Source organism: Taudactylus pleione, unplaced genomic scaffold (assembly GCF_031769625.1).
Source record: "Taudactylus pleione unplaced genomic scaffold, aTauple2 ptg000690l, whole genome shotgun sequence".
Classification (NCBI taxonomy): Eukaryota; Metazoa; Chordata; class Amphibia; order Anura; family Myobatrachidae; genus Taudactylus; species Taudactylus pleione.
The window spans coordinates 3,516,962-3,541,941 of record NW_028285092.1 but is presented as its reverse complement, the minus strand read 5'-3'; the positions used below and the strand labels follow the sequence as shown (position 1 = coordinate 3,541,941).

Here is a 24,980-nt window from a genome sequence, read left to right as displayed (position 1 = left end):
TATTATTTTATATATTTGAGTTTATAGGAAAGGGTTTTTTTTATTTAGATTAATTTACAGTATAAGATGAATAGTAATCTCTAGAAGAATGTTATTATAAAATAGACAATGATACAATGGATAAATAGGAGGCTTGTTTAAATAAGATGCTATGAGTTAAATAATATCTAAAAACATGTAAAATTATTTGAGAGTATTTGAGAATGTTTGTAAATGTCTAAAAATATTTTTAAATATATAATTATTATAAGTATAATTTATATAATCATTATAATATTGTGATTATACAATGCACTTAAAATGAGTGTGCATACACATCATTTTATTAATTTTACTAATGTTTTAGGGTTTGTAAAGTCATTTTAGAATATATTCAAATATATTCAAGTAATTTATATTTGATATGGATAGTTCTTTGTACAAGAATATCTCTATACCAGAGACATGTGCTGAAATTGAAATCCATTACACAAAGTTCCTAGAAAGGAACCAAACACATTACAGGTGCTAAGGATTAAATAATCATTTAATTGGAGACTGGAGAAATAAAAGGAGGCAGTAATTCATAGTCTTGAAAAAGTCAGCGGGACGAAACGCCTTGACAGATTGACTATTCCTCCACTTCATGCTGATTCCGGCTTGCAGGTTTGCCGTCTCGAGAGGAGAGTGTGTAAACCATTTGGAGCCTGCTATTGAACAGCTGCGATATCGAGATATAACTTTATCCCCGCTCTCAATAGTGAATACCCGCAGCTACAAGACCACGGGCACAGGGATTCTCCATCAGCGATACTACGCTTACCAACAGCTGATGGTATTGAGCCACAATCTTATTGCTGCTACTATCTAGCAACTCAGTATCCATAGGCATAAGAGCCGCTGATGATTGGAACCCTCCACAGTGGGATCACGATATCAACCAGCTGAAGGGTGACTATTGAGCATTATTTAATCACCTTTAGGGGACACAATCCATATCATTAGCGGTTACTGGATGGCAGTTATATTTCACTGGGGTCCCAGTGCACATATAACAGTCTGAACTTGTTGCTCCTTTTTTATTAGCACATTGGATGCACCTGATGGAACCACAATACTTGTTATTGCTACAGGATCTCTTTAGCTACACTATATTCATTGTTGCAGAATCCTGATGATGCAGTGTCGTAGCAGATTGATCTTTTTTGCACATTTTTCACAAGGATCTAAATCCATATCGCTATCCATTTATTTGAGATTGTTGCTGCTTATGTGCAATTTGTGAAATGTTTATTAGGTCGCAGGTCCATTGACCACTTTTAGTCATTTATGACATTGTTTTTATGTATTGTGGAATACAACCTTCAAAGAGATTTTTTTTTTTTTTTTTGCAGTTTTAAATGTGTTTATTTTTTATGTGTATACAATTAACCTATATAGGTTATATTAAACAAGCCTCATTGTGTATAATAGAGAGCACAACCTTTCACCATATGTATTTTTGTACCAGCGCAATTTTTATTTATTTATATTTCTTGGAGCATCTCATTACCGCCGGGGTCTGGAGCTGTATGGCATATAGACATTAGGTGCATAAGGATGCATCACAAAAATCATAGTGTCCCTAATGTAAAGCATGTGCCATGCCGAAACTAGGATTTTTGTCAGCTGGGGTAAGACAGTAATTTAGCGCCCCCTGCAACAGTGCCCCTATAGTAATGCCCCCTTCAGCAGTGCACCTACAATAATGACCCCTGAGGTAATGCCCCTGTAGTAGTGCCCATATGGTAATGCCCCCATAGTAATGCACATATAGTAATGTCCCTGTAGAAGAGCCCATATAGTAATGCCCCTGTAGTAGTGCCCGTATAGTAATACCCCCACAGTAATGCCCAAGTAGTAATACCCATATAGTAAAGCCACTGTAGTGTCCACATGGTAATGCCCCTGTACTGCCCATATTGTAATGCCCCCGTAGTGCAGCTTAACCAAAAAAAAATTACCTTAAACCCCGCTCCTACGTTCGCCGCCATCCGGCCCCCCCGGATGCTCCTCGGAACTATGGGAGAGACGTCATGACATCTGTCCCATAGTGCCCGTGGGGAGAGCCAGAAGCTGGAGTTCAGGAAAGAACTCCAGCCTCCGGCTACCGCAGAGCTGCAGGGAAGGAGCCGGGTGCCCGCTGGTAATAAAATCTCTGCAGGCGTCCGGCTTGGAGCCTCCCTTCGGCACCGAGCTGGAGGACACTGGCGGCGGGTGCACGTGCACCTCCAGCGCCCCCCTAGTTGCGGAACTCCATGTGCTAGCATGAATCTAGATGTCAAGGGAAGGTCACTTAAAAAGCCTAAAAGATATTTCCAACAAACTTAATTATGTGCAAATATGACTATTTGCCCCCCTAATGTAAACGTAGGTGCATGCTACCATTCCAATTTTTTAATCTTTATCAATTTAAAACCTTTGAGACCTCTTGTCAGTTTGCAGTTCCAGATGTGCATGGTGGAAAGAGCAAAATGCCACTTCTCTACAGGCATGCAATCCCACAATCTCTTTAGGGCTCTATTTATCAATCTATTTTTACTAAAATATTCTGAAAAAGGTTGCTTTCACACCCTTTTCACATTATTTAAGGTGATTGTGGGGGCGGGGGGGCAGCCGCGGAGTGAGCGACCGGCCACGTGGAGAGTAGCATCAGCACGGAGGCATTCTCCTGTATTTTTTCCGATAATTACAGTGAGAATTGTGCAGTGGGAATTTGCAGGGACAGAGTTTTCTTGCAAGCTCTTCCCTGCATGAAAATTTTAATACATTTTCGTGATAATTCCTACTTTTGCAATGCGAATTTAGGAGAAATGATCACACTACGATCTGCATTTGTAATGCGGATTGTAGTAAATAGGGGTCTAAGCCCATTAATTTGAAATTTTACTTAATTTTTTCTACTAAAATACTACATAGTTATTTACACAGTTTATGCTAGCTCCTTTCTTCAGAGGTACTGTAAATTGAGGACTTCTGGTTTGGTACTGATGGCAGCTTAATCTTAAACTCCATTAAACAGCCCCTATTCTGCTATACAAAAGCTGTTCCTAAGTCACATTTGGGGCCAAATGTAATAGAGTGAGAGTTTAGAAAATGTGAGAGTTTAGCAGTAAACTCTCACATTGAACGAGTTTTATCTTCAAAATGGGAAAACATCTGAATTAGAGTTTAAATTGTGAGAGTTTTTTAAATCTATAAATATGCGAGTTTGCAAGTTCTTGGACTCTTATTACATTGGCCGAGGGGTAAATTTACTAAAGTGAGAGTTTTCAGAAGTGGAGATGTTGCCCTTATCAACCAATCAGATTCTACTTAACATTTAACTAGCACCTTCTAGAAGATAATCTAATCTGATTGGCTGCTATGGGCAACATCTCCACTTCTAAAAACTCTCACTTTAGTAAATTTACCCCTAAGAGTTTACCGCTAAACTCACACATATTCTAAACTCTCACCCTATTACATTTTGCCCTAGATCTGAAATCTTATTCAGCAACTTATAGAGAAACACATCTCCTACTGTATAAATAATTCCTTTCTTCAAAACCAAATACCTTTCCCGATTCTGCTATAATACATAATTTGTGACAAATGAGTTTATAAGTATTTGAGCCCTGGAATTGTGTTATGGATTTTATCTATATTAAATATTTTAATAGTTTTATATATTTGTTTAATAATACTGTGTGATCATTTAGGTACACTCTATTGCATTTTTTCTATTTTACTACAAGAATTTAATTGTTAGTCTCCTTTTTTGCTTTTTATTATGGTGATGATGAGTACTGGCATCTCTAAGTATGATGCACGCATTAACTCATCAGACCCATTGTGAGATTTTACATTAAAAACAATCAATTACATTACTATACAGAATTTTTGTACAGCAATATGACAGTATAAAATACTGTATTTAGGTCATTTTTGAAGTGTCAAACATTGGAAAAGGTAGTGTAAAGACAGGAAAATTGGTCTATTGACGTATTATGGAGTTAGGGAAAATATTGAGAAGATGAAAACTCCTGAGATTTGTAAATTGTGGAAATGCAAAATATCTGTTTGATATACAGTAGATTTTGTAGGAAAAAAGTGTATTTGTACATTTGTGGGACTGTGTACACATAACAAATGTCAGAAGAAGGCAATTCTTTAAAAATTTCTGTCTCTTTCACAACATATTCCACAAATGAGTATTATTTGCAGGAACAAGTTAATGCAAAAGTGTAGCTAGATAGGCAAAAACATTTAAAACGAAATTCTTGTATTTATAACAATAAAACAGCACTTACTACTAGGTAAATTTTTTTTAAATGCACATTAAGCGCATAAGCAGCACAAGTAGACTGGATTTAACACCGGATTTAAAAAAGGCATTGGGAAACCATGAAAAAAAATTTTTTCAAAAAGTCTTTGTCATCAGTTTGGTACACTGAAAAGTAATAAAATTGAAAGGTTTTGTTTGAGATACTGTAATATCATGTTTTAAAATCTTCACCAATTATTATGCTTAAAGGTTGATTAAAATAGCCAAGAGTTTAAAGTGAAAACAAAACAAATGCATATACTTGGCTACCTGGTTTGGGGGAACTCACACTCTAGTTTCCAGATTTTCTAACCATTTAATTCCAGCTTTGCTTCTTCTGCTTCCAATAGTAACATGTTTGTGTTTCCTCCTCAGTTATAAATGGACATACATCATGTTTACATTTATTACTTGAAATGACAGAGCAACTTGAAATGGTAAATGCAGTGGATGCCAGGAATCAGTAAGTGGGCATTTTAAAAATATTTGTTTTGCATATATTTCAATAGCAAAATGCCAGTTTCCAAAATGTTGAAATCTCCCGGCATCACTTCATCATTTGCAGATACTTTTCCGTATTATTTGTACTATTGAAGTGCAGGATCTCTCTATCTCTCTATCTATACTGTGTGTATGTGTATGTATATGTGTATGTATATGTGTGTATATATATATATATATATATATGTGTGTGTATATATATATATATATATCTCAGCATGCAGAAGGGCACTCTAGGTAATAGAGCATCTGCCGTGGTGCCTATTAGGGGATATCTACCAAGCAATATTTCCTAAAACAGAAGTGGCACTCATCCTAACTTATTCAGCAATAAAGGTGCATGTTTATTTAAGCCGACGTTTCAAAGCCGGAAAGGCCTTGTCATCAGGGTGTGAAAAGATTACAAAAAGTGTAATATACAATACAAGTAATACATCCCTTTACAATACAAGTAAAGGGATCTCTGAAGACAGCGGATGTTTATTTTATCCTCTATCACGTTTATTCTCACTCATACTTAGTTTTTATTTGATCATGTGCACTACTTACAGGTCCTCGGTACTGCGATGGGGACTAGATTTGCACCGAGTTTTGCAAATTTATATATGGGCCGTCTGGAACAACAACTCATATGGGATGACCCATATGGTGTGAATCTATTCCTCTATTGTTGCTATATCAACGACCTGGTCTTTATTTGGGATGGGGATGATGTATCAGTTTCTTACTTTGTTAGTTATTTAAATTCTAACACGTTTGGGTTGTCCTTCATTTGCACTCACGACCCCACTCATATAAATTTTTTAGATATTTCAGTTGAGGTGGTACAGGATATTATCTGCACATCTTCCTATAAAAAACAGGTCGATGTATGCAGTTACAGTATATACCATACTCTAGTAACCACAAGAAAAAGTGGCTGAATAACATCCCAAAAGTCAACTGCTCCTTATCCGCAGAAATTGCTCCTCTGACAGTTTTTAGTACACAAGCCTTAGATACTATTAAAGAATTTAAAGGTAAATCTTACCCACAAGCTATCATTGATGAAGCATTGGAATATGCATCTACTTTAGATAGGTCAGCAACACTAGCCAGCATAAAAAAAGATCGGACAGGTAGTAAAAACCTCCATATAGATGATGGGAGTACTACTAGTAGTGAGAGTTTGCATAAGTCCCTATCATTTACATCTAAATATAAAGTGGCAGTGAACAATATTGTTGGATTTTAAAAAGGAATCACAAATTACTCATGACTGACCCTATATTATGTAATAATTTGGATAAGAAACCTTTAGTCATCTTTAAAAGAAAACGTTAACAGGGATGGAAATCTTAGGTTTCTATAGATGCAACCACAACAAATGCACCACACGTTCGCATGTGGCAAACAAAATGAAGTCTGTATTTTCACCTGAATCTAAAAAAGAATTTAAGATCAAATCATTTATTAATTGTAATTCTTGTTTTGTGATCTATTTGCTGTACTGCTCTTGTCATATGTTCTAAATAGGGCACACCACACGTAGTTTGAAGTGTAGATTTATGGAACACCGAAGGAATATCCTTAACAAATTTGTTAATCACAGTGTTCCTCATCATTTCTTAGAACACCAAGAAGGGGATCCCTCTAGCCTTAGGGTTGTAGGGATCGAACATATTTCAGCTACCAGTAGAGGGGGAGACAAATTTAGAACTCTGTGCCGGCAAGAAGCAGCATGGATATTGAAACTACAATCACTTAAACCACAAGGATTGAATGAAACGATAGATGTGGAGTTTATTTTAAATAAACAGACTATATTTGTTTGATATGTCCATGTATGCCTTGTTCCTATCTGATAGAACTCATAATATATGGTGAGCATTATAGACTTCATTAATAATGTATCTTGCTGCATCATCTCTGTTGCGTTCTCCATTGACTTTTTCCTCTCCTTTCCTTTTAATCTGTCTTGCCTATGATCGGCATATAGATTGATTCTTTACTTAATTGCCACTCTGACTGTCTCTCTGTGACTGTTTACTTTGAACACTAATCAGAACTTTGTGTTCATTTAGGTATATAGAGGGGGAGAAATATTCCAACTAGGACCCATTATTTAACCTCTGACTTTTTACATTTATTTATGGGTCTAATCTGCTCAATGGAACCTTAGTATCATCAAGGAATATTGAATGATAAAATATTATACTAAGTACTTCAGATTCATTGTATATGTATGCAGATACATTTTTTATGAATATATTTGTGTGTGTATATGCACACTTTTCTGATACATGTGTAAGTATTGTGGTTTTATGTATGTATAACCTATAATACATTGATTTAGGATAGATGTCCTTTTTATGTTAAAAGCACACCAATGTAGGTGCTTTAATTAATGGAGAATCAAATGAACCTGTTCCCACTAATTGATAGTCCCAGCTGTCATGTAGGCACATAGCAATGCTCCCCGGCGCCATGGCTAGAAGGGGTGGAATGTACAAAGAGTAATATATACGTGCGCAAATTTAAATTAATCCAACCAGACCACAAGCCACTTCTGCCTTTTTGAAAAAGCCTCCCAGTGACTATAAATGCGTTATAGGACACATAAGGAGATTGCCAAAAGGGTACTCAACAGACCTGGGAATCAGCTTATTCCTTTATACACATTGGGTGTCTATCGCTGAGGATGCAGAGATATTGTCTACCTGGGACCATCTTGCACATATTGACCCTCATCTGTACTAGATCCATTGTGGACGGTATTACTGGAGGCTGCACGCCCCTGCAGCTGAGGTTGAGGACTGAGACTGTATACACCAGCCACTGTGCTTCCACCCCTTTGCCATTTCGAGTAAGTTCTGTCACGGACATTACCTTAAACACTTGTTGCAGACAGAGCCACCATCAGGGGGGTACCGCCAGTACTCCTGTACCGGACCCGGCCAGCCAAGGGGGCCCGACCGTCGGCAAAAAATTATTACATTGCCACACAGGTCAGCGCAAGCCGCTTAGTGTAGCCCAGTGGCCGGAGAGATGTGGAATTGTGAATGAGTCATCATTACTCATTACACAGCAGTAACACAGCCGACCAGCGCCAGTGGCATGTGACCAGCGCTGTCATCACAGGCAGACCCGCTCCTGTGGCAGTTGTGATCCTGACCGCGCTACTTTTGAAAAAGTACGCAGCTGACCTGCCTCGGCACTTTCAGGGCCAGACTGAGGTGTGTGAAGGTGCATGCCCCACAGCCACCTTTCTTATATAGACCCCTTCCAGAGCAATGTAACAATCTTTGCCTCTACTACAAACCAAGCAACTGCAGGTGAACCGCCCCAAGTACTAACCTTTCTGTTTCTTAGAGTTCTACCTACTGTGCACCACAGGGAGCATTAGCTGTGGTGCCCAATGTCACACAGTTACCCCTTTCCTCTTTACAACTTACACTGGCCTTTTTGAAATATGTGCCCCATGTCCACTTTCCTTTCTTTTACCAACTGTGCCCATTTACTGCCCCCTCTACATCTGTGCCTTTGCCCATTCCCCATATGTGTCTCTGCCTCTTACCTATTAACATCTGTGGCTCTTCCCCTTCTCATGCACCTGTCCCATTTAACCATCTGTGTCACCCCCCCCCACATGTGCCTCTCCTGCCCATATTGTGTGTGTCTCTTCTGCCCAACATGTGCATCTGCTTCCCTCCCCTCATGTCTCTTTGCTATTGCTATTCTGTGTGCATATATATATATTCCATAGACAAAAAACCTTATGGTTTCACATGTCCCATTAAGGCTGCTTTGACATGATCTGATGATCTGAAAGTTCATAAACCTATTGAATTTCTGTCACTCAAACTCCAAAAAGCAATGAAATTATGATCATTAAGGCTGACGCCTTAATGGACGTGTTCCTTGCGTAATACAGATATGGTATGCCATGATACCATGTGGTTAACTGCAGATTCAGCACTCTCACAGAGTGAGATTGCTGTCACTCACAAAATGGTGGAGCTGCTAATTCACAGAATTGTGTGCTCATTGGAATACGCATATGCAGTCTATGCAACTGAGGTCTGAGCAGTTATGTGGCACACACATCTCATTCAGTGCCCACAATCTTCCCATTCAGTAACCACAATAATCCTACTGGGTTCCAACATCCTTCTAACTCAATACATGTTCTCCCAACTGTGCTAGTCTGCATGCCCTCATGCACACCAATATGTCTTTCCCCATGTGCACCACCCTGTCGTCCTGCATCTGTGCCACTGTGTTTCCTTCCATCTGCACCACTGCCTTACCCCCAGCCACATCACTCTGTCTTCCCCTCATCTCTGCTACTCTTTCTTCCTCCATCTTTACCACTCTAACCCCCCCAACCGTGCCACTCTGTCTTTCTCCTTCCACCCACACCACTCTGTCTTCCCTTCATCTGCCACTCTTTCTTCCTCCATCTGCACCGCTCTGTCCCCCCAACCATGCCACTCTGTCTTTCCCCTCCCATCCACACCAATCTGTTTTTCCCAATCCCTATTGTTGTGTGTTCTCCCATTGTGCTAGTCTGTATTCCTCATCCACACCAATCTGTCTTTACCTTACCCATCCATGCTGCTCTATTTTCCTGCATCCATTCTACTCTGTATTCCCCATTCATGTTGCTCTGTTTCCCCAAACCATGCCACTTTGTCTCCCCCCATGTGCACCACTGTTTTTAACCCTTCTGCATCACTTTGGCTCGCCCTCATCTGTACAGCTTAATCTTCCCCATCCACAATGCCCTGTCTGCTCCCCCCATCCACCATACTCGTATCTTATCTGTGCAGCTCTATATTCTGCTCAGACCTCGGTTGCATAGACTGCATGTGTGTATTCCAAAGAGCACACAATTCTGTGAATTTGCAGCTCCACCATTTTGTGAGTGACAGCAATCTCACTCTGTGAGAGTGCTGATTCTGCAGTTAACCACAGGGTTTGATGGCATACCATATCTGTATTACACAAGGAACACATCCATTAAGGTGTCAGCCTTAATGATCATAATTTTATTGCATTTTGGAGTTTGAGTGGTAGAAATTCAATAGGTTTGTGAATTTTCAGATCATGCCTTAATGGGACATGTGAAACCGTAAGGCTTTTTGTCTATGGAATTTCATAGCTTTTTTAAAATTTATTAACTATCAGGGTTTGGATGAGCAACCGGGCCACCTGCATGGGAGAAGGGTAACAAAATGGTACACTAATGCATGTGGAAGAGGGGACAGCACACAGGAGGTAGTTTGGGAGGTGCAGAGTGCGAGACAGCTGCAGGGACAGGCTGGAGGCGTGCGGGGTAGTGTCAGCAGCGGTGGTGCAGCGTAGTGGCAGCGGTGCAGTGCAAAGGGGGCATCAGAAGGGCAACAGATGGCTCACTGGTAGTGCGCATGCACATGACAAAATAAAATCAATTAGTCATAGACGCACGAACGCAGCAGTGAGAGCCATCTATGCATCTATGTTAAAAATGTAATGTGTAAAATAAAAAAAAGGGCCCCCCTCCCCCAAAGCACAACCAGCACTGGGCTTTTAACAGACAGTCCTGGTTGTGTTTTAAATACAGGGGAAAAATGACGTAGGGGTCCCCTGTATTTAAGCACAATCAGCACCAGGCTAGTCAGATTCAGCCCTGGTTGCCAAAATACGAGGGACAAATAATGTAGTGGTCCCCCGTATTCAGCGCAACCAGCACTGGGCTCTGAGCCGGCCCTGGTTCTGGAAATACAGAGGGAAACAATGCGTAGGGTCCCCTTGTATTTACCAAAACCAGCACCGGACCCTTTCTAGTGAGTGGGTGATGCCACAGCCAGGGTAGCCCTTGAACCGGGCCACCCAGCCGAAGCATCACCCATGATCACTAGTCAGCCCAGGCTGGGTATCCCTGGGGAGCTGGGTACCCCCCCAATAAAGAGGTCTCCCTCTCCAGGGCAACCCAGGCCCAGGCTGATAGCCCGGGGCTATCCCCAGCACCCCTGGGCGGTGGGTGCTGGGTTGATTTTGTTGTGTGGTGCATATGAAAATATAATTATTGTCTTTTGCAGTAGCACTACAGTTTCCAGCAGGCATCCCCGTATACTGGCACTTGGAGAACCACAAGTACCAGCAGGCGGGTCATAAAGGGCCTGCTGGTACCTATAGTACCCCTGCAACAGAAATATTAAAATAAGAGACAATTTTTTTTAAGTATTTTGTTTTGCTGCACCCTCACCTGGGGGTGGCAACCTTTAAGCTCTTTTACATGGCTGCTGCTTCCCCCAGGACTTCTACAGCGTCTTCACCTGGAGGGTGGCAGCTTTTAAGCTTTTTTGCATGGCCGCTGCTCATCCAGGGCTTCCAAGGCATCTTCTTGCTTCAGCTGGTCTTCTCTCCAGCTCCCCGGATGACAGACCGAGTGGACTGCGCCTCTCGCTGGTTGTATATAAGCCAGCCGAGGGGGCGGGGTGATGACATCACGAGCTGTGATTGGCTTGCGGCGCCAATCTTTGAATTTCAAAAATGGCGCTGAGGTTCCATTTATGATAAGGGCACACTCGGTTCTAACCATTGAAGTGAATGGTGAGTACAGCTCATTGGCTGAGAGGCGGAAGGCTCGCCTCTCTCAGCCAATGAGCGCTCCGCACCAGGATTTCTGAACTGAAATCCCGGGCGGAGCTGTCATTCGGGTAGTAGTGTCCTAAGACGACATTACTAATGTACGAGGGTTCGTCTATTTTAGTTTTCTTTTTTTGCCAAGACCCTGGATTGTTTGAAGAGGACAGATACACATATAGGAGGAGATGAGTATGGAATTTTTATTACAGGTAATCCATATGATTATCTACTTGGAGAAGAGGACAGATTGGCTACATGGATACTAGGTGAGTATGTGAGATAGTGTGTGCATGTGTGAGTACATGTGTGTGCAAGTATGTTTTAATGAAATGTTACTTTTCTACGGATGTGTGTGTGTTCTGTGGTTTTAAAATATTGTTTTTGCTATGGAATAGGTACCAGGAGGCCCGTAATGCCCCACATGCTGATTCTTGTGGTTCTCCAAGTACCAGCATGTGGGGGAGGCTTGCTGGGAACTGTAGTTCCACAGTAAAAGCCAATATTTTAACCGTTTACTTGCACCACACTTTACACAATCAACCCAGCACCCACCACTCCAGGGGTGCTGGGGATAGCCCCGGACTATCAGCCTGAAATGCCCCAGAGAGGGGGAACCCTTTATTGGGGGGGTCCCCAGCTCCTCAGGGATCCCCGGCCTGGGCTGACTAGCGGTCAGGGGTGATGCTTCAGCTAGGGGCCCGGTGAAAGGGGCTCCCCTGGCTGTGGCATCACCACCCCACTAGAAAGAGTCCAGTGCTGGTTCTGGTAAATGAAGGGGACCCTACACATTTTATCCCCCTGTATTTACAGAACCAGCTCAGAACCCAGTGCTGGTTGCCCTACGTAATTTGTCCCCCGTATTTTGGCAACCAGGTCTGGTTCTGAAAAGCCTGGTGCTGGTTGTGCTTAATACGGGGGACCCCTATGTAATTTGTCCCCTGAATTTAGCACAACCAGTACTGGGTCTCCAAAACCCGGTGCTGGTTGTTTTTTGGAGGGGTGGGGCCACACCATTTTTTTTAATACAGCCTGCATCTGTGTGCTGCTACATCCCCGGGTCCTAATGCCTGCCCTACCGCTGACCGCAAAGCCGGCCGCACCGCCGCCGCTAAGGCCCGCTACAGTCCTGGGTTCAGGCCGCAGCTAACGCCCTTTATCCCCCCGTGCCTTTCCCCTGGGTCCCGCTACAGCTAATTGCCGTTTCTTTCCCCCGAGCCTACCACCGCTAAAGCCCACAAATGACGGTCATCTTTGTCCACCCAAGTGAAGCCACGCAAAAAACAATTCAATATAATGCTGATTCTGCAGCTCTTTATATTGGAGATTTAGGGCCTGATTCAGAGCCGTTCGCTATTTGTGGTCGTTCGTTCAAAAACAAGGGGTGGCTATTCAAATGATCCGTTCGCAAATTGCAGTCTGTTCCCACCTCTAAGTCTGAACGAGCGAGCAAAACATACGCTCGTTTATTTGATAAAAACGCCCCCTGGCCACACGCACCATACGTCATGTCCGCTATTTATTAGATTAATCGAGTACATCGTACAGCGTATGAACTGCTCGCTATTCTTGTGGTTGGTGTTTTCAACCGCTATTTTGCGAGCAGTTCTGAGTTAAAAAAAACCAATTGACGTGGTCAATGACGCTGCTGTATTAATTATGCACTCCCTTAAAACGCCCGTTTTGACCTTTAAGCACGCCTGCGTTCGGATCTCCACTCCCCGTTTTCAAGCACCTTCCCCTGTTACCACCCACATACGCCTCATTCTGTCACTCAAAATAGCAGGCCCTAGCTATATTGCGTACCAACGATTTTCGGCCGCACTGACTGGTTCGCGCATGCGTACTAAAAACCGTACGCATGCGCAGATGTGCGAACATCGCTCAGAACGAGCGTACTGCCGCTAGCGAGTGGCTCTGAATGAGGGCCTTAGTCAGAAAATCTCCTATCTTAAACCAGAAAACAGAAAAAAGAGGAAAAGAGCGCTGAATACAGCAATGGTATTTATTCACAATTACTATATAAAATCTCAAATATAGACAATTACATACATATATATCAATTGCCGGCCAGCAATATTTTAATACAATTAAATAGTTTCCAGCACACATATATTACCACAAAAAATAAAACTATTTATAAATATAGCACATAGGAGTTGAATAATAAAACAATAAAAATTGAAAGATGAACCTCCCTTGTGAGGAATGCTGAGCAAATGGTTAGAATTAAGTCTCTCTTGTTATAGAAAAACAATAGTATCTTTTCAGGATTAGCACCAATAAAATTATATCAAGTATCAACAACAGTTGCAAAAATACTTTGTAACCCAATAAAGATTCCTTTTCACTCTAAAATCCATTAAAGCAGAGCTTTAAATTCCTGCAGTTCTAATCAAGTGCAGAGTTCTCTTGATAGCACTTGTTCTTCGTTTTAATTAATTCAAATGCTTCACTTGTAATTAGCTCAAGACAGCTTGTTGATTTTTATATAATGTTTGTAATATTGCTGTCCTTTGGATTTATGAAAAATACCATGTTTTATATTAAAAAAATGTTCAGTAATCTTGTTAAAAAGTATATTTAGCTGTAATTATTTACATGAGACACTGTTCCTCACTGTTCCTGCAATTTTGCAGTTTTTAACAATTATCCCCCATGGTCATGTGGTTAGAGAAAGAAGGAAAACATATATATATTCCTTTACCAGGGTAATGAACCCATATGTGTGGATGATTCACCTGACGATCTGCCCGCTGCCAGAGTCTGTGACTGTATCGCTCGTCTCCAGGGACAACACTACGCCCGTTCCCTCTGAGCGTGTAATAGCAGATAGAAATCCTCTGTTTGATGTCACCTTGCAGTCTGGCAGTGAGCCTGCAATAGCGCTCGGGGCTGGATAACTCGTCTCCAGAGATTAGTTGTCTGTATGGTACACAGGCGGTCAGTGTGCATCCGTATTAGCTGGCAAGGTGGTAACATATGTGTGCTGGAAACTATTTAATTGTATTAAAATATTGCTGGCCAGCAATTGATATATATGTATATAATTGTCTATATTTGAGATTTTATATACTAATAATTGTGAATAAATACCATTGCTGTATTCAGCGCTCTTTTTCTCTTTTTTTCTGTTTTCTAATTTACCTGAACCCCAAAAGAACGTACCCTGGCACAATAGCTACCTAGTAAAAAAAAAAGTCTAAATTTGCCCCCTACCCTGAGTTATGCCTTCCCAAAAAAAACCCATACAAAACAGCAGAAAAGTGGTCCTAATTGAGAATGTCAGAGAAAAATAATAGTTGGAACTTTAGATTACTCCCAAATCCTCATTTTTTTTATGTTTATGCCCTGAAAATTGGCTTGCAGCATCGAGCGACAGTTCTATCCATTGGTGCCAAATTTCAGCTCGGTACCTCCAATAGCTTTTGAGGTGTAGCCCCTTAAAGACCATGCCCCCCCTCTGGAATTCTCTATGGGAGAATTGAAATTTTTTAGATGCAGCCTTAATATAAGGGCACGACTGTGACCTTATAATATATATATGGGACAATTTAATATGGCATATTTTTCAACCATATATGTGATATATTGTGCTGCAGATTGTTTTTATCTACTGACTAGGTAATGTTGTACATATCCTGGTTTATTTGATTTACAGCGCTGCATATTGCCTATAAGCCCATAGTTTTTATGCTGATTTTTTTTAATGTTATGCATGTAATCCTTGTAATTATTTGTCTCACCGACACTATATGATTATTGCGCTAGGGAGCGCCCCCTTCTATGTGTTTTTGTATGTGTGTCTATGTATGTATATATGTATATATGTATGATACAAAGATGCACACGCATACAAATATATATATGTGTGTGTGTGTGGGTATATACAAATACGAGAGAGCTTTGTTAAGTAACAACAAACATTGCAAATATAAAATAAAAAGTTCCTTGTAATAATGGCAGGGCTAGTGATGTACTAGAAGGGTTCCCTTGTACCCTTGTAAAAGTGTTCATAAGCAAACATACTAGATAACAAGGTTTATAAGCATTGGCGAAACTAGACATTTGGTAATGGCTGGTCCCAATTCCAACCCCTCACTAGAACTTGTGCAAATGGCGAGCACCTCCTCTCCTAATTGTGACCTAATAAAAATATGCTGTTACTCTTCTCTGCAGCACATCACCTGTTTCCTATAATTACACATATCTACGCATAATTGTGATGTAGAATAAATTGAATTAAATGATAGTCATAAACAGTGATCGAAGTGGGAAAAAGTGAGGACATGGAAAGTTAAAGTGAACTGCAAGAGGCTGCCTAGACTCCTAGGCAGTGGCGGGCTGGGCCGGGGGGCAGGGTGCCATGTGCCCCCCGGGCCGCAGCGTCATGTGGGCAGTCTGCGTCACTGTGACACAGACTGCACCGCGTGTGTAGCGCTGACCGGACGGAGTTCGGTTAGCGCTACACAGCACAAAAACACAGCCGTCAGAGCCGGCAGCTGTGTGTTTGCTTTAGCAGCTGATGAGAGTCAGACAGACTCTCATCAGCTGCTGCTCCCACTGCCAGAGCCGGACATCTTCCGGCTCCCGCAGTGGGTAATGGGAGTGACGCGTCACTCCCATAATGCAAAGCGGCGGACGGAGGAGCTGATCTCGGCGGCGGGAGCAGGAGCGGGTGTCAGGTAAGTGTTTTTTTTATTTTATATTATGTGTGTCTACTGCAGGGGGTCTGGCACTATAAGGAGGAGACCACTACTGGGGGCACTACAAAGTGGGGGACTACTACTACTGGGGATGCTACAAGGGGGGGACTACTACTGGGGGCACTACAAGGGGGGGACTACTACTGCTGGGGGCACTACAAGGGGGGGGGGACTACTACTGCTGGGGGCACTACAAGGGGGGGGACTACTACTACTGGGGGCACTACAAGGGGGGGACTACTACTACTGGGGGCACTACAAGGGGGGGACTACTACTACTGGGGGCACTACAAGGGGGGGAATACTACTGGGGGGACTACTACTAGGGGCACTACAAGGGGAGGGGACTACTACTAGGGGCATTGCATAAGGGGGAGGGGACTACTACTAGGGGCACTACATAGGGGGGAGGGGACTACCACTGGGGGCACTGCATCGAGGGACCACTGCTGGGGGCTCTATATACAGGGCAATTGTGGGGGTACTGCATAGGGGGAAGACTACAACTAGGGCTTACTACTGGGGGCACAAGGGGCACTGCATAGGGGGGATCACTACTGGGGGCGCTACTCGAGGCCTGCATAAGGGTGTCCTCTCCTGTGGCACAGGGTGGCACTGCATATGGGCACTATGACAGGGGGCTGCCCCTAATCTTTATTTTTACCTTACATTAATCCCATATGGACCCGCCTCCTACCTAGAACACTTGAGGGGGGGGCGCCATAGCACGCACGTTCTTTCGGGCACCCTGGCTACACGCTACTCCTCTGCCAGGGCCACCTGCATGCATTTGCCCCCCAGGCTAAAAGTTGCCAGCCAGCCCCTGCTCCTAGGAGTATATTTACTAAAGTAGAATCTGATTGGTTGCTAAGGGAAACAACTCCACTTCTAAAAACTCTCACTTTAGTAAACAAACTCCCCAGAGTCATTAGGGATTTGGATAGTGTGAAATTAATTTCAGGTGCTTTTTAACAGTCCTGTTACCAGCTGAGATTCAAATGCTAGGCTATTTAAAAATAAAAATGGTTATCAGCATTTATTAATCTATCACTCGCTTCAACAAGGGACACAGAAATCAGCCAGAGGATCTCACCTGTCGCATATGTCACCGTCAATTCAATCTGTGGCGTACTTCTGCCCCCTTTGCAGGAGCCGTGATGGGAAATAAATTTGATGACAAAGTGCCGACAATAGCAGGAAATTTACGACTGCGGCCGCACTGCTTTTGGGCAGGTGGAGGGGTGAAAATGGTCTCACTGTGATGATTGCTTCAATTGTTTCGTTCTGGATCCAGCACACTCTGCCCAAAAGGAGTGCATCCTGCAGGACCCAGGTCTTTTTTTTTTCTTAAGCCCCTGTCCTCATTTCTATAGTGTACAGACAATGTAGAGATTACTTTGGTCCGTATTTATTGGACTTGTTTAATTCTTTATTTGATTGGGGATCTTTTCCGCCTTCCATGTCAGAAGCTATTATTGTGGTATTAGCCAAGCCTGGGAAGGATCCTACTCTCCCTGAGTCCTACCATCCTATTTCACGATTGTCTACCGACGTATAGATTTTAGCCAAAATACTTACTACACGTTTGAACTCAATAATTACGTCACTCATCCATCCTGACAAAACTGGTTTTATGCCGGGGAAGTCTACTGTTCAGAATCTTTATAGACTATTTTACCATTTGCAGAGAAGCTATATACTTGGGGAGGAGGCAGTGGTGGTGTCTTTGGATGCCGCCAAGGCCTTCGACTTGGTGGAATGGGGTCATTTGTGGGCTGTGCTCCACAGGTTTGCCTTTGGTCCCCACTTCATTCACTGGATTCAGCTCCTATATTCTTCTCCGGCAGCTCGAGTATCAGTAACTGGGTATATGTCAGCTCCATTTCCTTTAGAGAGGGGGTCTCGTCAGGGTTGTCCGCTGTCTCCTGCCCTCTTTGCCATAGCTATTGAGCCACTGGCTTATTACGTGCAGACCCTGATGTTAGAGGTATTAAAACTGGTGTAGCTGAGGATATTGGGGCCCTATACGCCGACTATATGCTTTTCTTTTTACAAGATTCGGAGGAATCATTGGAGTCGGTGTTGCGCATTATTAACATGTTTGGTGTTTTTTCAGGACTGCTTATAAACTGGGAAGAGTCTAGTATATTCCCCATTTCAGGCCATATCCCGGAACAAGGGCAGTTGTCTTGCCTCTTGCAGTGGACCATAAGATTTAAATATCTGGGAGTGTGGATTACTCCACTGGCTTCGGATTATATTTAAAAAAATATTGTGAAAAAACTGCCCTTGTCGGTTATAGGACAAATAAACCTATTTAAAATGTCTATTCATAATAGAGATATATCTGCCTCTGGGTTACCCCCTTTACTTCATCAGGCTCTGTTAATCTGGCGTTACGCTCATACCCTTTTTGACTGGTCTGATACTGATACTGATTCCCCTCTTTGGTTCAATAGGTCCTATCCAGAACTACTTAAATTATCAGCGGATAATATATGGTTTATGAAAGGTGTTAGGACTGTAGGCCAAATGTATGAGGGTGCGAATTTTAAGTCTTTTCAACAGCTACAAATTGACTTTGATATTCCTAAATCAGTATTTTTTTGGTACTTGCAAATAAGACATGCTATACATACACAATTTGCCTGTGTTTCCCCTGTATTCTCCACATCTCCTATTAAGTCCTTTTACTCCAGTCTGGGTTCTAGGGGTAGGGTGTCCTCTATCTATGGAGTTGATAGAATTTTTCCAGAATTGCTTATTCCCCTTAGGCTAAAATGGGAAACAGACTTAGGCCCACTCTCTGACGAACATTGGTCTCAAATATTAGGTTCAATTAAATATACTACACCCTGTGTTAGGTATCAACAGGTAAATTCTTATGTCCTGCATAGGGTATACCGTACACCTGTTCTTTTGCATCATGCTGGTCTTAGGGAGGATTCTACCTGTCCTAGATGTGGGGAGGAGAGTGTCGGTTTCTGGCATCTGATATGAGATTGCCTACTAGTTCATATATTTTGGGAGCATATTTGGAGAGACATCCTGACAATGGACCCCTCTTTGCCAAACTTTAGCCCTGAAGTTTGTTTGTTTGGACTTGACCTGGAGGAAACATACTCCCTGATATTGTACCGTTATGTAATGTGCCTTTCTACATTGGCCAAGGTAATTATAGCTCGAACGTGGTTTACGTCTGACCCTCCTAATGTGCTTAATTGGAGAATCTTGGTCATTGATGTGATTTAGACATGAAAAACATATGTTCAATTCCCGTAATGCTATATCTAAATTTCATGACAAATGGAATAGGTGTTGCCATTCAAGATTGGGCAGAGATACTGGTGATGTCACGACTGTATAACTATTTTTCCCTTTTTCAGTTTTGGATGGGGTGCGTCTGTCTGGGCTCAGGTAGAGACGACTGACTTATCCAAGTATATAGTATTTCCCTTGATATAATAACGTATCTATGTTATTTAATTGCCATTATATTGTATGTTTTACGTATTGAGGTGATTTTTTTTTTATATCTATTTTGTTGATTTTTGTATCTGTACAGATGTTTTTCTGCTTTTTTGTATATTTGTACCATATGTATACTTAGTCATGTATGCAACTGATGACTTTGTTTTGTTTTATTTTGTATGTACTGTTTGTATTTATGTACTTTTGGAAGCTGTTTTCCAATAAAAAAATTACTTGATTGAAAAAAAAAAATGATGCGCTATAGCGGATAAGTGCTAACACTGAATCAGTATTTGTGCTATATAGCAAGAAACAAAATACTATAGAAATAACATATTTCTAAAACAACATGGCATAAACACAGCTGCTAGCAGTACAAGGCCATCTAAATACTTACATTAACATAGGCAGCACAGTATAGGCCTACAGGATAAAAATTGTACAAAAATGTAAAATTAAATAACATTTACCAATGTGGTGTTTAAACGGATTGGGTATGATATCCCGGCTGTCGGGATACTGCTGGTCATAATACCGACAGCAGCATCCTGACAGCCTGAATACCGACACCCATAGGAAGCTAAGGTATGTACTTTTTCACCCCTACCCTAACCCTACCTCCCTGGTGCCTAACCCTAACCTCCCCCACCCCGGTGCCTAAACCTAACCTCCCCTTCACCGCACCCTAATCCTAACCCTGCTTCCCCCCCGGTGCCTAACCCTAACCCTCCCCCTAATGCCTAACTCTAAACCCGACTAGCTAACACTACCCTCCCCCTGCACCTTGATATTTACCTTTGGGATGCCAATGGCCGGATACTGGTGCCGGGAGCCTGACTTGTCGCGATTTCGGCACTGGTATTAAGACCGTCGGCATGCCGCTCATTGGAGTGCTGACTACATCCCATTTAAACTATTCACCCCATTCTTTAGGGGCCTCAAGAAAAAGGCTGGCTGACCACTTTTAGCCTGGTCTGCAAACACAAGCATGTGACCTTGTCTTTTCTACTAGCACGGTTCTGTAGAAAATTGGGTGTGACAAAAAATGTGCAAGCATTGTTTGTCTAATGTGAGGGTGGTTTACACAGCCAATGAAATATATAAAAAAAAATGTTATGTGATATGCTAAGCTTCATATAAACCATTAGACCCATTGCACACTCCCCACTCATAGTAGAGCAACTCCTCCTCTGGTGCTGCGGAAGCGGACGAGGGGGTTAGAGAGAAAAGAAGTGGAGATAACAGGTACAAGAGTGGGGGGACATAGTAAAAGGCAGGGTAATAGGGGGCAAAAAGAGTAGTAGTGAGAGACAGAGGGGAGAGTGAAACTGCAAGGTGAAAAGATGGAGAGGAAGAGAACAAGCGGTAGAGACAGGTGATATAAGGGGCAAAAAATATGAGAAATGGTAAGAACTTACCTTTGCTATCTCTATTTCTACGAAGTCCATAGGCTTCCACAGGATACCTTGGGTATAGGTGATGACGTCAGGCATCGGGCACCATAGAGTTAAGTTTTCAGTCCTCCCAGGATGCACTAGGGTCCCCCTCCTATACCCCACCCCCAAGCCAAGGCATCTCAGTTAGTTACCAAGCCATAGGCCGGAGGAGGAGAAGGAAGAGAGAGAAAAAAGATCTGGACACACACAAGACTCACATTCTCACCAGAGGGAGACGGAAAAACCGGTGGCCAGAATAAAGCCCATCTGCAGCACAGGTGCGACAGGACGGGAGTCCTGTGGAACCCTATGGACTTCATAGAAATAGAGATAACAAAGGTAAGTTCTTACCATATCTCATATTTTCTACTTCAGGGTCCATAGGGTATCCACAGGATACCTTGGGGATGTCCCAAAGCAGTATCCTTTAAGGGTGGGGACGCTCCTGTGCTGAAAGGAGAATCCGCCGCCCGAAGGAAGCATCCTGAGAGGCGAAGGTGTCAAACCTGTAATACCTCACGAAGGTATGGACAGAGGACCACGTAGCAGCCTTGTAGATCTGGACTGCAGAGGCACCACGTCGAGCTGCCCACGAAGGACCCACAGACCTAGTGGAATGAGCCTTCACAGAAGGAGGAACCGGCAGGCCTTCATGAAGATAAGCTTCAGAAATTGCCATACGGATCCAGGCTGCCAAAGTCTGCTTTGAAGCAGGCCAACCCTTTTTACGGAAGCCATAGAGGACAAACAAGGCGTCCGACTTCCTAAACGAAGAAGTGCGGTCAACATAAGTCCTTAAGGCCCGCACAACATCCAAAGTGGCCTCACCCACTGAAAGACCAGGTGAGTTAAACGCCAGAACAACTATTTCCTCGTTAACATGAAACTGGGAAACAACTTTGGGAAGAAATTCAGGACGAGTGCATAGCACTGCCCTATTCCCATGAAAAATCAAGAAAGGGGGTCTACAAGAGAGAGCCCCTACATCAGAAACACATCTGGCCGAAGCTATGGCCAAAAGGAAAACAGTCTTTGCTGTTAGCCATTTAAGATCCACTGAGCCCAGTGGTTCAAACGGCGGTCCTTGGAGAGCCCTCAGGACCACAGTCAAGTCCCAAGGCACAACAGGTGGAACAATAGGTGGCTGAATACGCAGAACGCCCTGCATAAAGGTGCGCACATCAGGAAATGTAGCAATCCTACGGTGAAACCAGACAGACAGGGCCGAAACCTGCACCTTCAAAGAAGCAAGGCGAAGCCCATGGTCTAGTCCCGCTTGTAGGAAGGCGAGTACCCGAGACAGACGAAACTCCCGCGGTGCATAACCTCTCGGTCGACACCACTGGAAGAACGTATGCCACATGCGATAGTATATTCTCGCGGAAGACGGTTTCCGAGCTCTTAGCGTTGTACGTACTAGAGAGCTTGAAACCCCCCTGGACCTTAACATGGCCGTCTCAACAGCCACACCGTCAAAGACAGCCGAGTCAAGTCCGGGTGAAGACAAGGACCCTGTGACAGAAGGTCCGGTTGGAGCGGTAACCGCAGGGGACTGTCCACGGACAGACCCTGAAGGTCTGAGAACCAGTGCCGTCTGGGCCATGCGGGAGCTATCAACAGGAGCGTCCCTCCTTCCTGTTTGAATTTCCGGATTACCCGTGGAAGAAGGGAAACCGGAGGAACGAGATAAGCAAACCGGAACGTCCACCGGACGGACAGAGCATCCACCAGAGACGCCTCTTTGTCTCTTGTGCGAGACCCATACCCCGGCAACTTGTTGTTGTGCCGGGACGCCATGAGGTCGATCTCTGGAAGACCCCACCTGTCCACCAGCAGTTGAAAAACGTCCGGGTGCAGGGACCATTCCCCCGGATGAACGTCCTGGCAACTGAGAAAGTCCGCCTCCCAGTTTAGAACTCCCGGGATGAAGACAGCTGATATGGCCGGAAGATTGCGCTCCGCCCATACCAGGATCCGAGACACCTCTACGAGAGCCGCCCGACTTCGGGTTCCTCCTTGCCGGTTTATGTAGGCCACGGTGGTAGCATTGTCCGACTGGACCTGCACTGGGTGACCTTGGAGAACCCGATGTGCCTGCTGGAGAGCATTGAAAACTGCTCGGAGTTCCAAGATGTTTATTGGAAGCTCTGCTTCTGTCGGAGTCCACCTGCCCTGGAACAAGTGTGGACCCAAAACGGCTCCCCAGGCCGAAGACTGGCTTCCGTTGTCAACAGGAACCAATTCGCCACCCAGAACGGACGACCCTTGTTGAGATGGGTCATCTGCAACCGCCAGGCAAGGGACAGGCGAACCTCCGGAGTGATCACTATCGTCTGGGATTTTAGAGACTGAGGCAGTCCATTCCACTTGGACAGGGTCAGGTGCTGCAGAGGTCTGGAGTGAAACTGGGCATATTCCACCATGTCGAATACTGACACCATGGAGCCCAGTAACCTCATCGCCGAGTGTAGAGACACCCGGCGGCTCTGCAGACAACTGCGTACCCTCGACTGTAAGGCAGAGATCTTTTCCCCCGTCACAAAGATCCTTTGCTGTCCCGAGTCCAATAAGGCTCCGAGGTGCAGAATCCGCTGAGACGGGATCAGGGTGGACTTCTGCCAGTTTATCAAGCAGCCGTGCCATTGCAGTAGCGCAATGGTCAGGTCCAAGTGGCGCAGAAGGAGCTCCGGAGATCCTGCCACTAAGAGAAGGTCATCCAAGTACGGCAACATGCAGACTCCCTGCAGCCGCAGGGAAGCCGCCATGACCGCCATCACCTTGGTGAAAACACGTGGTGCTGTCGCCAGGCCAAAAGGTAACGCCCGGAACTGAAAGTGAACGCTGCAGATTGCAAACCTGAGGAACTGCTGATGGCGCAAAAGAATAGGGACATGCAGGTAAGCGTCCTGTATGTCCAATGACACCATGTAGTCCCCAGGTTCCAGCGCCAGAATGATGGACCGCAGGGTCTCCATCCGAAACTTCGGTACCCGCAAAGACTTGTTGAGAGCTTTGAGGTTGAGAATCGGACGAAACAACGCATTGGGTTTCTGCACCAAAAAGAGATTGGAATAGAAACCCTGGCCCCTCTGGGAGAATGGAACAGGCACTATAACTCCAGCCTGGAGCATAGTGTGCAAGACCTTCCGCAGCTCCGTGGCTTTGTTCCAGTCTGATGGTAGACCCGTAGTGAAGAATCGAGCCGGGGTCTGTGCCGGAAGGAGAGGGCATACCCGTGTGAGACCACCTCAAGAACCCAAGTGTCTGTCATGGTGACCGACCAACACCGGGTGAACTGCAGCAGACGGCCTCCCACTTTGGGATCCCCCAAAGGGAGGCCCAGACCGTCAGGCCACAGGCTTGTCATCTGGCTTAGGGGCCGGACGTCTGGTACTCCAGGCCTGCTTCCAGGGCTTGGCCGATTTTCTTGGGGCCAAGCTTTATTAAATCTCCCCCTAAATATTTTAATAAAATGCCCTCTTACACTGCAGGTTTGACAGGATGCACAAAAACTAACAACCTATTTATAAAAAAAAATATTTGCAGGGTATTGACCAAAAACATGCCTAAAGGATCCTCAGGGTATAAAATGGAGGGATCACAGCAGATATCTCTAATACTGTATATGTAGCAATACCTCCATTTTCCTATTGCTGAGAAGCCCCCTTAGGTTTCTATGGGGGCTGCTATGCAGTCGGATTTACCAAAGTACCAAATGTGAAGCATTCAGGAGTTTGACACCTGTAACTAACGTCATCAGTCTATAGTCGCCTTTAGACTACTTCTGTATCTAGGACCATGCATGCATAGTACACGAGGACCAGAATCAGGAAGCAGAGTGATTACATAAGCTATCACTATGCTTCCAGCTCTTCGCTGGAATGGGCTCTTGTCAGAGCACACCTCCCAGCAAAAATATAATGCTAAGTTTGC

General features: G+C 43.8%; 1 protein-coding gene across 1 annotated transcript in view; it reads left to right on the top strand.

Annotated features, from left to right (window-relative positions):
* The window catches only part of ANKRD44 (ankyrin repeat domain 44), a 1,197,127-nt gene that overhangs the window by 932,554 nt on the left and 239,593 nt on the right, over positions 1–24,980 (top strand). The window contains exon 20 of the mRNA XM_088456231.1: positions 4,700–4,787. Coding sequence (XP_088312357.1) covers positions 4,700–4,787 — 88 coding nt within the window. The remainder of the gene's footprint in view (positions 1–4,699; positions 4,788–24,980) is intronic.